A 14550-nucleotide genomic window follows, 5' to 3' on the forward strand; every position below is an offset into this window, starting at 1 on the left:
TGTATCCCTCCTCTTCATCACTGCTTCACATCATTTGCTTTCTCCCTCTCCGCTCACTGAGTGATTGTAGCACCTCCCAGGTAAAAGAAAAGCGATAAAGCAGCCTAATGACACATGGCGCCTCCATCTAGCGTGTCTTCACATTACCCCGCGCTATTGTAAATATGTGTTTTCTGTTGGGTTTACATAAATTTACATATGTTTCCCCCCCCCCCCCAGCTCTCGCAGGGATGCCAAGCCATTAGGTACAGCGCCGGCGTTTCCCATTACAATCGGAATGAATGGGGAAATAGCTAAAAAAAAAAAAAAGGCGGGAACACGAGACGAGCAGGGGAGCCGCAATTGAGAGGTTGTTCTCGGCTCTTATCGGAGGCGCGTGGAGAGGGAGCGAGTGGCTCTCGCTGTGCCACTCAGTCAGGGAGCGTTAAGCTTTAAGAGGCACTGGAGAGACTCGCGGGGTCCTCGGGGGAACTTGACATTGTTCATAAATCCCGCAGGAACTGAGGAGGTATGACAGTGACAATTACACAAGAGCACAAATGGAACATACAGTAATTATATTTTGGGGATTTTAACTCATTTGTTATTGAATTAGTTAGTTGATGTCACAAAGTGTGTGGGCTTCCACCCACTAAAGGCCCATTATCCAATGTCAATATTGACACACACCTATGATTTTAGTAAAAAGGGTGAAATGTTTGCATGCTTTGATCTGTCTTTCTGTCTGTCACTCACTCACTATCTGTCTGGCTGGATGGATGGAGCTATCTCTTTATATATATAGATATTTATTTACAGTGACCATAAAAAGTCTACACACCCCTGTGCTTATGCCAGTTTTTTTTTTTAAATAGAAAAATTTACCTATCTATCTATCTATCTATCTACTTACCTGGTGTCAAAATTAGGGCGTTAAAACGAGTTACCTTAAAGTCCCTTTAACAACTTATTTTACAGCCGAGAGTGTATGGCCTTGTCACTTCGCGTGACTCCAAGTCACCTGCTCTTTAGACGCGGGGCACATTTTATTGGATAACTCCAGAAGACAAACGGTTTTATTTCTGGCTCGTTTGCTGGTAAGCTGCGTCACTAACGACATTACGCAGCGATATAAAATCTATAGCAAAATTAAGGCATACCTAAATTGTTGTGCCAATGCGTTACAATAATAAATATATTTGTGGGGACTGGTTGTAATTTTCATTGAACAAAATGGGCATGAGTCTACGAGTTGCTTCATGTTCTAATTAAGTTACTCTTAATTTGAAAAGTAAAATGTGGTATTACTGTCACCAACATCCAACGACTCAGAATTGCTTGTGTTGAACCTTTAAGGTTTCACTGTATACTTTAATGTTAAAATCCCAGTTCTTGTGTTTAAAAAAAAAAAAGAAAAGAAAAGAAGAATAAAACAAAAACATACATTTGGAACTCTCACCTTGTACAATCAAACACATTACGGAGAAAAGCGTAATGGTTCGTAAAGAGTCGACGTCCTATTTAACCAAAGGATTTCGATTATTTTCCCCTTATTGCTTGATTTCATGTGGCATAAAACCCCATTTGTCATCATGGCTTGAAAACTTTGCAGACATCTTGATTTACTTATTGTTGTGTTGAGTATTCCAATCCAATCCTTCCCGGGACGGAAGGCAAAATGTCGAGCTAGTGTATCGTGAAATATGAAGTGCGCGCCGTGATGGAGGGACGACGGCGATCAGCCTGTTGAACGCATTCAGCTTGAACCCTCCGCCTTGATAAGAGCGCCAAACACCTCATTTGCAGGAACCTTAGGCGAAAAGATCGGGTACTTCAAAAGCCATCCGGTCCCGCTCCTACCGTGCTTGTGCGTGTGTGCGAGCAAATAAAACACCTTGCTGTCGTCCCAACTAACCTGGGATGATTCTGTCTTAATGTCCCATTTCAGGGACCAAGGAGCCCACGGTCATTAGGACCTTCGCAGTTATATGTGACACAGCAGGGGGGGGCTCCGGTCTTTTAGATCTACAAGCTTTTTTTGCGCCACAGTTTGGTTGCACGTGAAGCAATGTTTCAACAGATCGCCATCAAATATGTCCATGACGCCGGGTGTAGTTAGCTAGGGGTTGAACAATTAGTCAACTTGTTGACTGGTGTTCCGTGTCCATATTTAGCCGCTAATCACATGTTTTTTGCCATCTCGTCTTCCAATCAGCTGAATTGGAGAGTGATATGTCCGACCATCATTGCTCTTAAAATCTTCCATTTCTTGTTCAATTGAATGCTTACGTTGTATCATGAACTTTAGGTTATTATACAAAAAAAAAAAAACACCCACACACATGGAAAATAGCTAGATATCAACCCTTAAACTCTTATGATTTATTTTTCCTTGTCGTCATTATATTTTTCATCAGCCATTACTTTGACTGGCGGCGCAGTGCTGTAGTGGGAGGAGGCAACTGGAGATTACCAGAGAGCTGATACAGGTGCACGGGCGCTATTGAACAACCGCTTCTGTCAATACAGCAGCTTCTCAAGGAGGCTGGGATTCCCAAAGTATGCCCAGCATTTTTTTTCCCCCTCCAGGATTACCAAGCGAGCTCGGTATGATTCCCTCCGATTCTGTGACTCAACAATTCCGTGATCCACTCTCTATCGGCTTTAAAGGCCCCTATCCCAAGTTTGAAAAGCTTACCCTTCGGACAAGGGACACTCTTTCTTCCAGTCGGTTCCGCTTTACTCCCCACTTTTTTTTTCTTCCTGCATTCACTTGTTCGTCAAAGCCCGCATCATTGCCAAGCTCTCCCATCTAGCCCTCTATGCACATCTGCTACGTTTGGGTTTTCCATTCTTCCCCCTCCTGCGCCTTGATTGGCCCCGGGCCCTTATAGGCAAATTGGTTTACATTGGATAGATAAATGCTCTGCAAATGCGCTTAAAGACGTACAGTAAGAAAATGCAGACAGTGCGTGTCAGGATTATCGCCCGAGTCGGCGGGGAGAAAGGAAGAGCGCCTCTGTTAGCACAAAGCTGGGGGAGCCCAAGTGAAGCCTGCAGATAGAGTCCATCTCATTCGCTCCTCGGGAAAACCAGGGGAGGATTTCACATTTGCATGCCAGGCTCTAATTCCTGGCATGATATAACTTGTCGCCAACAATCAAACTCCTGCCGCATTGTGGAAGTAATGTTTCACGGGGGCGAGCAGAATGTGTGGAGTTACACGCCTGCTGAAAAGAGGGTTTTTTGTTTCGGCGGTGTCGCTTGTTCGCAATGTGAAGACACTCAGTCGCTGCACGAGACCACCTGATCAGTCCCTGATCGGGCTAAACACGAGTCATCGCTCACAAAACGTTGCTCATGATCTGACCTTAGAGTTGACTGTTTTATGTCGAGTCAGCAGACTTCGCCCATGCGCAAAGATGAAAACTAAAATTCTTCGCAATTTAGTACTTCGTAATTACAGACAAATTCCACCTCTGGAAATGACCCCAAAAATGTCTGATTCAGACAAGAATGGTTGACTGCCTTTGTCTTTTTTGACATGGCTTCTTGAGACTTTTTCATGATTCTACTTGTGATAGACTACTGAATTTCATGTGAAATGAAGCGAGCTCTGAGGAATCAAAAATCTTTAAGACTGGTCTGTCTGTGAAGGACACCTGGAAACGGCTAGAATGTCCCAAAAATTGACTTTCAGGGTGTGGGTTCATGGGATGTTTTCTTGATTCTACTTACAAATTCCATATTTTTTAATGAACAATTTTGTGGGCTGGACATTCACCCAAAAAAATCACTTTTGCGAAGACAAACATCAAACTCATGCATACTACAGTACTTACGGTAATTAAACTTAATAAAGCCTGTTTTTATTCTTTACATTACGATGCTGAAGCTGTTACTCATGCTAGCTAACATGAATTTGAATGTAAACAAACAACTGCAATAATTCGAGCAGCTGTTATTTCATTGATTGGCGAGTGACACACATGGAATGACGCCATTCAATCATCTTGCTTGCTTCATATTACTCCATTTCAATTGTTTGAATTTCAATTTTCAATGGCTGAAATTATGGCAGAATTAATTAATTAACTCATTCACTGCCATCGACGGCTATAAACGTCAAAAATTAATTTGAACAATTTCTATTAGTTTAGCTTTTTTTTTTGCCACTTTTGTTAACAAGAGTATGAAAACCTAGATTTTTTTATTGTACATTTAGAACAGATATAAAATTTGTGATTAATCGTGAGTTAACTAGTGAAGTCATGCGATTAATTCCGATTAAAAATTTTAATCGCCTGACACCCCGAATTTGTAATAATCTTTAAAAATATATATATTATTCATTCACTGCCATTGACGGCTATAATGTAAAAAATTCATTTGAACTACTTCTATTAGTTCAACTTTTTTTTTCCACTTCTGTTAACAAGAGTATGAAAACCTAGAATTTTTTATTGTACAATTAAAACAGACATAAAATTTGTGATTAATCGTGAGTTAACTAGTGAAGTCATGCGATTAATCACGATTAAAAATTGTAATCGCCTGTCACCCCTAATTTTTTATAATCTTTTTTTAAAAGAATTTATGGCAGTGAATGAGTTAATTAATTAACTGATAGAACCCCAAGTTATGGCCCATGGTCCCCCGTAGGTCTCCAAACCCCAGTTTGAGAACCACCTTGATAGGACATCTCACTCCACACCTTGAAAGCAGTCTACATCCTGGTCTGTCTGGCGACCCTCCCTTGTGCACCTGCTGGGAGGCACCAAACTTCTTTCCCCTTTGCATAAAAAAGGGTGTGTAAAAAAAAAAAAAACACTCAGTGTGTTTGTTGGTGTAAATCTTCCCCCCTCCTTTTACCCCGTTCTCATCCCCACGACCTACCCCTCCCTCCAAATCAATGCCGCCCCTCTCCGACCTCCCGGCACAAAAGCCCTCGCACCCAAACCGGCCCAGAAAATCACGGCGCACCATTCAATCATTGTGTTGTTTCTCCCTTTTTTTTTCTCGCCCTCTCTCACCCCTTTTATGGTCCCACTAAAGGTTTTAGGCTCGCAGAGAAGGAGGGCTGTCACTGAGGAAACCTTAGCCATTGATGAAGTGACAGGCGCTGCCAGAATATGATCCTAATCCTGTTTCCAGCATTCTTTTAGGCCCGCTGGCATCGCAATTCCTCCACACATTCTCTGAGCTGTCAACTAGGAAAATCCCTCTAATAGCGCATTGCACAGATACACATCAAAGAGCTCCTGGAAACCTTCAGCGGCTTAGCGCGCGCACACACACACACGCACACAGCATTAACTTCCACCCTACCGTGCTGCAAATAAAACTCAAGTGTTGATGGTAAATGGACCTCATATTTAAAAGGATGTGAAGTGCATGTGCTAAAGAGAGCGTAGTCTTGTGTAAACATGTCCCATTAGTAAAAGACCAATTGCTTCCTTTCTAGTCCAGGAAAGTGATCTAATATAGTTGCTTATGGTGGGCCTTCAGTGGGAACTTAATCGAACTCTTAATACCACCACAATCATGTCACAATTATAGAAAATAAACCATCAGTATTATACAAAAAAATGCAAAATAATAGTTTTTAATTATAATCCGTATATCTTTAGAGCTAGTGTTGGGCCAAATACAACCCAAATTGCGTCAAGAATGGACCAACCCAATGTTTTTTTTTTTTTTTTTTAATATTTAGCCCCAAAAAAGTTGTCAAATCAAGTTAATAACTCACAAAGCAACACCATTTTCGGGTTGTTTTGTGGGTTAATCATTTGACCCAACTTTTTAGGTTCATTAACTAACCCAATTGAATTGGGTAAAACATTAACCAACCCAACTTGTTGAGGTATTTAGCCCAAAAAGTTTGGTCAAATGAAATTAATAACCTACAAATAAACCCAATGTTGGGGTTGTTTTGTCAGTTATTTATTTGACCCAACTTTTGGGTGATTCAATTAACCCAAAAAGTTGGTTCGGTCCCTTTTTGACCCAAGTTGGGTTAATTTTGACCCAACTGTTTTTAGAGTGTACTGTATGTCCGTGGCCTAATAATATATGAATAACAATGCGTGAAAATAATAGTTTGAACATTTTATCATTTATTTACCAAAATATTACAATTTATTATTATATTATTTATTGCAGAGTAATCTGAAATTTAGTGACAAAAAATGTATACAAATGTTTTGCATCAAATCCTGAGTAATGAGGAATATGATTTAAGTGCACCCTCCTGTGGACAAAATTGGTTACAACAGTTAATTGCAGTGGAAAAACTCCATTTGTTTCTGTCCTAAACCGACCCGTCAGGGGTCCAATTTGGCCCACGGGCCGTATGTTTGATTACTTCTGAAGCAGTCCCATTGTTATTATGGTTTGTTACTGATTCTCAAGGCCCTGGGCAGATTTCATTAACATGGAAACGCGGAGGCTGAAATCTGATTGGACAAAAAAAAAATCTAACAATAAACACGTATCAGGAAACAGTCCAGCCAAAAAAATGCCACAAAATGAAGATAATATACTGTTGAGATTAAATTAATATAAATTCGGTGAACAAATGTCAATTATTTTGTAAATGTAGGTCAGCAGACAAGTCCTTGCTGGTTTTTAGTGGTTAGAAGAAGAAGAAAAACAGGTGTGTGAACTTTGCTGACTGCACAAACCCTTTCACTCCATTTTTATCTCCTTCTATTCTTACTTAATCCATCGATATCCCGACCCAAGGTAATCTTCTTATGGCAAAAGCGTTCGGTTTCGGTGCAGCCAAACCTCAGTTGACAGGGTGGATGTGGATTTGAGGGAGGGGCTGCAGGGGGGGGGGGGGGGGGTATGGATGGCTGTGACACCCCCGCTTCATTCAGGATTAGCTCTCCCGCGGCGGCAGAACAAGAGGCAGGTTCTCCCCCGTGCGCTACGTCGTGAACCTCGGGTGCGAGGGACGCCCGTGTGTCGGAATTATTTACTGGTTGTAGGATGAAAGATGATGCGTAGAAGAAGGCGAAGGTGGTTTGTGTGTGTGGCGGAGCAAATATTCATGTATGATTTTTTTTTAAAAAAACGTTTTTTTTTATACAAAAAACTGCTGAAATTGTTTATTTAAAAAAATAATTGAAGTCAAACAGATAATGAATTTGCAAACAAAGAGTAAGAGGCAAACCTTTTCATCTGTCAGGCTTGATTTATTTCCTTACATTTCACAGATAAATTACTCAATTGAAAGATATACACATCTTAAATCTACAGAGATAATATACATAGACTTAGCCCGCTTTAATTCCGCCATTGTTTGTTTTTAAAGCGACAAGTTGTAGAATTTTGACAGCGTTTATGTAGTTTTTATGGTGTATAATTTTGGTGGACCCGCCAAGACACCTGGCACATTGCGCTTACATGGATGCTCACGTTCATTTTCCGTTTACAATTTGCTCAAATGATCAGACAATATTTATTTCAAGGTTTAGGATTAGGCTACAACACGGATGTTTTTTGTTTAGTTTTTTTTTGCTTTAGCACATACATTCATTGCTTGACTTCTTTAGCGATAAAACAAATGTGAATATAATCATTTGTATTAAAAACAAGGCATTGTAATTTTTAAAAACTTTTTTTATACAGTAATTCCTCACACATTCACGGTTCACTTATCACTCATTCACCTATTCATTTTCGGGGGGAACCTTTTTTTTTTAAATGAAAAACTCACTTATTTGTGTTTTTTGTGCTCGCTAGGAAATGCCACAAGATGGCGCCAAAGATTTGTCGAAATAGGAAAATAGTACAGTTTGTGCAAGAGAAACGTTTAAGTGGAACATCGAGTGACAGGCGATCTTTTTTTGTTCGGGAACTACGATTAGCCTATAGTTGCGGAGAGTCTTTGCCGTACGTGCATGCATACTTCCGGTGCATTTTTTCAACAACAAAAAAATCATTTGGAAGCTAAATTTTTAAGGGTAATTAGAATCTTTTGAAATGTTGTTGGAAGCATGGTTTGTGATATGTTAACAGCGGCTCTCGAGGACCAGGATTCCCTACCCATAGATTAGACTATTAAAATAAAAATTTCACTTCACAACAATTGGAGGATCCCTTGAGCAAAAAATGAGTTCCTTATTATTTACCTTAAAGCCATTTTGAATTATGTCAAGCATTTTTTTTTAGCTAAAGCTTTTTTTTTTTATGTAAACAAACATGTGAATTACTTTGCATTATAGTGACCAATTTGTATAAATATTTCTAACGTGTTTTTATGATGAAAGCTAATTCAATGGCAACAATGCAGTCCAAGATTTGCATGCATGGTTCTGGCTTATAAGAATATTTCAATCTGTATGCGCAGAATACACAAGCGTAGAGTACAGTCGACCGCCTCTTATTTGCCTCGGGTGTTTTTTTGCTGAGAAAAACTCACCTATTCCGATCATATTGGTGCCATGCACAATGGAGTTGAGTTTCATTGACTTTGGCACCCTCTTGTGGCATCTACAGACAATTACAAGCATTTTTGCATCAATCTCCCGCGACGAGCTGGACTTCGCTGTACTGCAGTCCAGTGGATTCATCTTTTTTTTTTCAGTTCTCTTTATGTCCTCCCGGCAGACACATGCTCATGACGGAGACCTTTAAAAAGAACAAAGCCAGTTGAAAAGTTCTAACCGAGGTGGCCTCTGAAGGCCGTGTGAAGTTTTTGTGCGCAGGCGAGAGCAAGAATGAGGAGATCGCAGGTGGAGCCAAAGTCGCCGGGCCCGGATCGAAGGGCGAACACGGAGGGCGAGCGCACTTGGCACCGGCGCGCCTTCAGTTAGGGAGCGTGTCCAATCCCAGCGAGGCCGCATGCTGCTTGGCTCTCAGCCGCAGGTTCTCGATGCTGGTGGTCTTGCTATTGAGGCTTCCCGGAAGGCCGCCCGAGACCCCCGGCAGCAGCGGGCTGTTCCACACCTGCTGGGCCTGCGACAGCGTCTGGTAGTAAGACTGGCAGGGCAGCGAGCCCAGCGGGGACGGCATATTGACGTTCATGCCCAAGTAGGGCAGCGAGGACGGCGCGCTCATGTCGAAGGACGGGTAGTGCACCATGTTGTTGGTGGCCGCCATGTGTTGCCGGAACTGCTCCTGCAGCCGGAAGAGGCTGAGAGGCGACGACGCGTACGAGTTGCTCTGGGCCGGGCCGCTCGGCACGCTGCTGGAGGACGGCAGGGCGGGTGAGCTCAGGGGCGAGTCTGAGGGACAGCAAGAGTTTTGGAATTGGGGCCGACAAGTTCAAGCTTGGTCTCATCAGACCGCAACAAAATATCCCACATAGATGGAATCATACCTGATGTCGGGCTGAGTTGCTTGTAGGACGGCGAGCTGCCACCGGGCTGCGTCTCCCCATGCCCTTGCACCTCCTCCTTGTTCCTCCCCCTCGCCCTGTCCTCCTCCGCGTCCGCGTTGTCCTCTGCCGCCGACTCGCCGTCCGACGGCTCGGGGGAGGTGACGTTCACCTCCACGATGGTCTCGCTGGGCTCGTGAGACCTTACCGCCGCCGACAGCCTGTCTGACTCGGAGTGGCAGGATGAGGCGGAGGAGGGAGGAGGAGGGGTAGCGTGGGTTTCGGTGGGGGGCGTCGCTGCGGCCTTCGTGTCCTCGGCGGAGGCCTCGGCTGTTCCTGACGCCTCCTTCTGCTTCTGGAGTTGCTCCTTCTGAAGGCTGCGCTGCTTCTTGCGGAACTTGGCCCGCCGGTTCTTGAACCACACCTGAAATTGTGCAGTTTTTGGTCACAATTTTGGTCTCTTAACACCAAAGATATGAATTATAGACAGAAATGTTGGCTGTTTTACAATATTTTGTTCAACTTTACAACAGAGAAAAGATGTCCGATTCTATTAAACATTTTTTTTTTTTTTGGCATGCTTTTGCTTCTGTTTAATGGACGTTGTGCTGTTCCTTCTAGTGTGCATGACTTGGCCACTTGGGGCCAGTATAATAAAGACACATGGAGACACAGGGGATGTCATCTCAGCAGTAATGAGTCTTTCTTCACAGAGGATAAAGAAAATATGCCTGTGAGTATTCTTATATTTTACTGGGGAACAATTTTGGAGAGAAAAAAACCTGTGTTAGATTTTTATGCTGATTTAAACTAAAACTGGCATGCTGATTCCAAAATTGCAGTCAGTTTTTTTTTCTAGCACGTCATTTTTTCCCTCCACAGCATTTGATAAGCCACAATTCCACGGTAGCAAGAAGAGCTGATTACAATTGGACTCATCTGCAGAGAGAGGTGTGTGCAGCTCAGTACTATCAATATCTGAAAACAGAAAGCTACATAGTAGGAAAAGAGGTAGTAGCCATATCCTTTGTAAAAACATAACAGTGTTAAATTAACATTGCAGTCATGCAAGTCTTTCACACTGTATGTCAATATTACGTTTAATAGAACAACACAGTACAGAATTTAATTATTATTTTTTAAGAAAACTGGGATTTATAGTTCAAAAACTGGACGTGATAAGAGAAAAACTTAGATCAGTTTGGGATTCCACACTCAAAAATAAGGGGGAAAAAAAAAGAAGAAGCTGTCAGCCTAACTAAACAATTGTGTTCCCCACTGTTACCTGTCTACAAGTCTCGCCTGTACGGATGATGGATGCTAGCCCATCAATGAAGTTTAGCATTTGTGTTAGCATTAAGCTAAACAGACTTTATGAATGCAAAGTTGTTGTTGTTTTTTATTTTAAATATATTATATTCCCTTTCTTTTGTGTATACATTTCAATTGAGAGCTTCGTTCAACAGTGTAAAGCCTTTTGGTCTGTTTGTAACCACTGCTACTTGCGACATGAGATCTCAATTTTCTCTCTCAAAAATCAAAGCACAAACAAAACAAAAAGTTTGAGTGTGGCAGCCAAAAAGAGCTTCTTCTTTTTTTTTTTTTACCTGCACTCGGGCCTCGGGCAAGTTAGTGCACATGGCCAGACGTTCCCTCATGACTACATCCGGGTAGTGCGTCTTCTGGAAGGTCTTCTCCAGAGCCTCCAGCTGCTGCGCGGTGAAGGCCGTCCTGCTGCGTCGCTGCTTCCGGTGCTGGGAGCCGTAGCGGGCCTCCAGGATGATGTCTTGAAACGTGCCGCCGTTGAGAGGAAACACACGGCACGTTTAATTCACGTTTATAGCAAGGTGGTCGACGGCGACGCCCCGTGACCGGTGGCTGATACTTACCAGCCAATCTTTCGGCCAGCGTTAGGGCGTGCACCGAGGGCCGGTAGTCGGGGGTGTGCTGGGCCTGCTGCGCCGCCTGCTGGTGGAGGTTATACATGGCGCTGAGGGAGTTCATGGCGTGCAGGGAGTAGCCGTTTACCCCGTAGTGCTGCATGATCGACCTGGAGAAAGTAACTGAGTTAGTGTCAGGCAGCTAATTGCAGTGTTTACAACTTTATTGAGCTAAAGTGCATTTTTATTTTTTTTTTATTTATTTTTTTTACATCGAGTGGAAGAGAGTCACTGGTCGTCACTGGCATAGATAAATAAACAGACAGATACATATTTATAAACATCATTTTCTATGGTGTATGTAAAGAAACACCCAACTAGTATCAGTACAATTGAAAAATATAAAAGTCGACTTTAATGAAGTATTGTTATTTTTATCGTTGAATTTGGTCTTAGACCATTTAAATGGCAACAGGTGGAAGGACAACGTGTGTGTGTGTGTGTGTGTGTGTGTGTGTGTGTGTGTGTGCGTGCGTGCGTGCGCGCGCGCGCTTGTGGTTTAAAATTAGCATCAGCGAATTATAAATATCCAGAAAAGGTTGCATTTAAAGTAAAATTTCTCATATACTTAATGTCGTTGTTATTATTATAGTTTATATTTTTATTTTTTAAAGTGTGTTTGTATGTCGTGGACAAATACGTAAATAAAATAACACTGTTTAGACTATACGGCGAAAAAACTTTTTTACATTATGATTGATATAAATCATTAAAAAGGGGATTTACATATCATTATATTTCATGTAAAAAAAATAATAATAATAATTTCCTCAAAATTCCACCCTCACGGAAAATGTTGCAATTAGCCTAAATGTTTTTTTTATTTGTATAATCTAACCGGTATAATTAAGTTATAAAATAAATGTCTTGATGATGATGATACTTGTCATCGTAAACTAATTATGCAATATTACATGTCCCAATAATATACTTTGTATTGGAAATAATTGCCAGTTTGAACAACAGCATAGTGATTTATATATATATATATATATACAATGTTTTTTGCTTGATATTTCTATCTTTAAATAGGCTATATGTTCTTACATATTGTTCTTTATCAAGCTGATGATGGCTTTTGATGTCTTTTATTTATTATTAATGCCCGGCCAAAATAAATATTTTTCTTTGCTTTGGGACAGTTTAACCGTGTTTTTTTTTTCTTCCTTTCTCTCTCTCTCTCGAGTCTTCCGTGAAACGCCTGCAGGCTGATTGACACATTTGCGTGGGGGCCCCCGTGGACGCCTGTCTATATTAATGTGGGTGCAAATAGGTTTGAACTGTACCGGGCTATTAATTTATCATCTGGCTGACACATGAAAGGTCGACCAGCATGCAAGTGTGCGTGTCTGATCAAATCTTCTTCTAAAATAACATGATCTGGCATTATTTGTGCCTCCATCAACCCGAGGCAGTATTCCTGTAATCTGCACCGTTTTAAAATGCATTCAAGAAGAGAATAAAAATCCACATAATGCGCTTCTTCTTCTTCTTCTGTCGTCTTTCAGGACACTTGGCTCGGGGCTGTGATTTAACTCTCATTATGCTAATTGCTGTGGATATATGAGTTACAATTTGCCTACAGGCGTGGAAGTTGTATTGAAAACACGAGAGGGTAAAAAAACAAAAAAACAAAACATTTATATTTGGGAATCAAGCCGCGAAGTGAACATAAGCTGCGAAGTAAACATTATATACAACACGTGCACGCAAGGTATCCAAATAGAAATGTGACAGAAAACTAATATTTAAAGTGATGTGCAAAAAGTAGATTTGGCAACCCTGTTTAATGGACCAGCATTCATTTTCCATCCATTGATCTTAAAACAAAAATCTGTTGGCAAGAATCTGGATATAAGTGCTGATACAGCAATGTATATATGTTTTGCTTTTACCATTTCAGTCACTATGATGGATTAAGAAAACAATGCAAGGCTGGTCTCCCCCCCCCCCCCCTCCATCTTTTATAAACAATTCAGCCTTGGTGGAGGTCTGTTCTCGAGTAGGGATTATAGTTTTAGCATTATTATTATTATTTAAGGAACAGTTATGTGAATTGTAAGAAATATTTTCTTATTTTAACAAAAATAAACGGCACAAAATTAAAACGAGTCATTGTCATTAAAATACATAAATAAAATAGAACATGACTTTCAATGTTACCCTTACCTCTTTCCTCGTCGTGCTCTTTAAAAGTGAAATATCTCCACTCTCTATCCTCGATTATTCTCCTCCTAAATCGTCTCGCCAAAAATCCTCATATTTTCATTTTTTTGCTTTAAAATCTAATTTCAATGTTTTCCATGTGACTTTGTGCGTATCCTGAAAACATCCCAGTCGGTTCTTGAAGAGTGGAGCGGATGCTTGTGGCGTCCATCTCTTGGCCCTTTTAAAAACGCAGTGGGTGGAGTGACGTCGACACGGTGTTGGCCAATCACGTCGTTTTCCCTCAACTGCTAGCCCCGCCCCCTTAAGTTTCATGTCGGTACTTTCCTGCCATACATGCTTCATTTTAATGTAGGCTATTTTACATAATTACAGTATTGTTAAAAACACGAATTCTTAAATAAGTGTTATTTGTTAATATTAGATTATAGCTATTTGTATTTGTATTTAAACGTTACCGTCCGCACTTTCATGCCAACCTCTCTCGATGAACGATCGCGTCTTTTGCATTTATTATTACAGGTATTATTTTATACAATAAATTAAATTACAGTCATATACATATATGTTTACATTTGTATTTAGTGTGCATAATTAATGTTTTTGTTTTCTGGTTCGTTCGGGCCCGTTTACCGGAAAGTCACCCGAGCTGCATGCAACCTCAGGCTGCTGGATCCTGCCTGCAGCATCTCCTGGTTGGGCCCCCGAGGGATTTATTTGAGTGGGGGGGGGCTCGGGATTTTGTAGACAAGACGCCATCTCACTCACACCCTATCCTAAAAAAAAAAATGTCTTCAAATGACTGCTGGTAAGAGGATTAAAACAATAATGCCCCGCTCCTCTTCAAGGTTTTTCCCTCAAAAGATTTCTTCTCCGTGAGGAAAAAAGCGTTTAGGTTTTTGAGAATTAAGGGCAGCCAAAAGAAGGAGACGAAGTAGCCTTTTAATGTAAGTAAAGCTTGAATATTTTGTGGAGTGCATGAGTGAGAGACAAAAAAAAAAGTGGGGGGACGCGGTGGGTGCTACGAGATGCTAAACGATGTTTGCACACATTTGCAGACATGCAGCGTGGGAAAGAAAAGCAACCATTGCCTTTTTTTTTTTTTAAACCATGCAACAGATGGTTATCAGTGCAGACCTA

General features: G+C 41.3%; 1 protein-coding gene across 1 annotated transcript; it reads right to left on the reverse strand.

The window, feature by feature from the left end:
• Nucleotides 1–7163: 7163 nt before the first annotated feature.
• Nucleotides 7164–13588, reverse strand: LOC147166088 (diencephalon/mesencephalon homeobox protein 1-B-like). Its single transcript, XM_086088218.1, has 5 exons — nt 13414–13588; nt 11194–11354; nt 10912–11090; nt 9308–9728; nt 7164–9212 (listed from the first exon to the last, which is right to left on the reverse strand). Exons 2-5 carry the CDS (start codon nt 11345–11347, stop codon nt 8794–8796), a joined length of 1173 nt encoding a protein of 390 aa, XP_085944344.1. The 5' UTR covers nt 11348–11354; nt 13414–13588; the 3' UTR covers nt 7164–8793.
• Nucleotides 13589–14550: the final 962 nt, after the last annotated feature.

Source organism: Leptonotus elevatus, chromosome 11 (assembly GCF_054856555.1).
Source record: "Leptonotus elevatus isolate MCC_2025b chromosome 11, RoL_Lele_1.0, whole genome shotgun sequence".
NCBI classification, from domain to species: domain Eukaryota; kingdom Metazoa; phylum Chordata; class Actinopteri; order Syngnathiformes; family Syngnathidae; genus Leptonotus; species Leptonotus elevatus.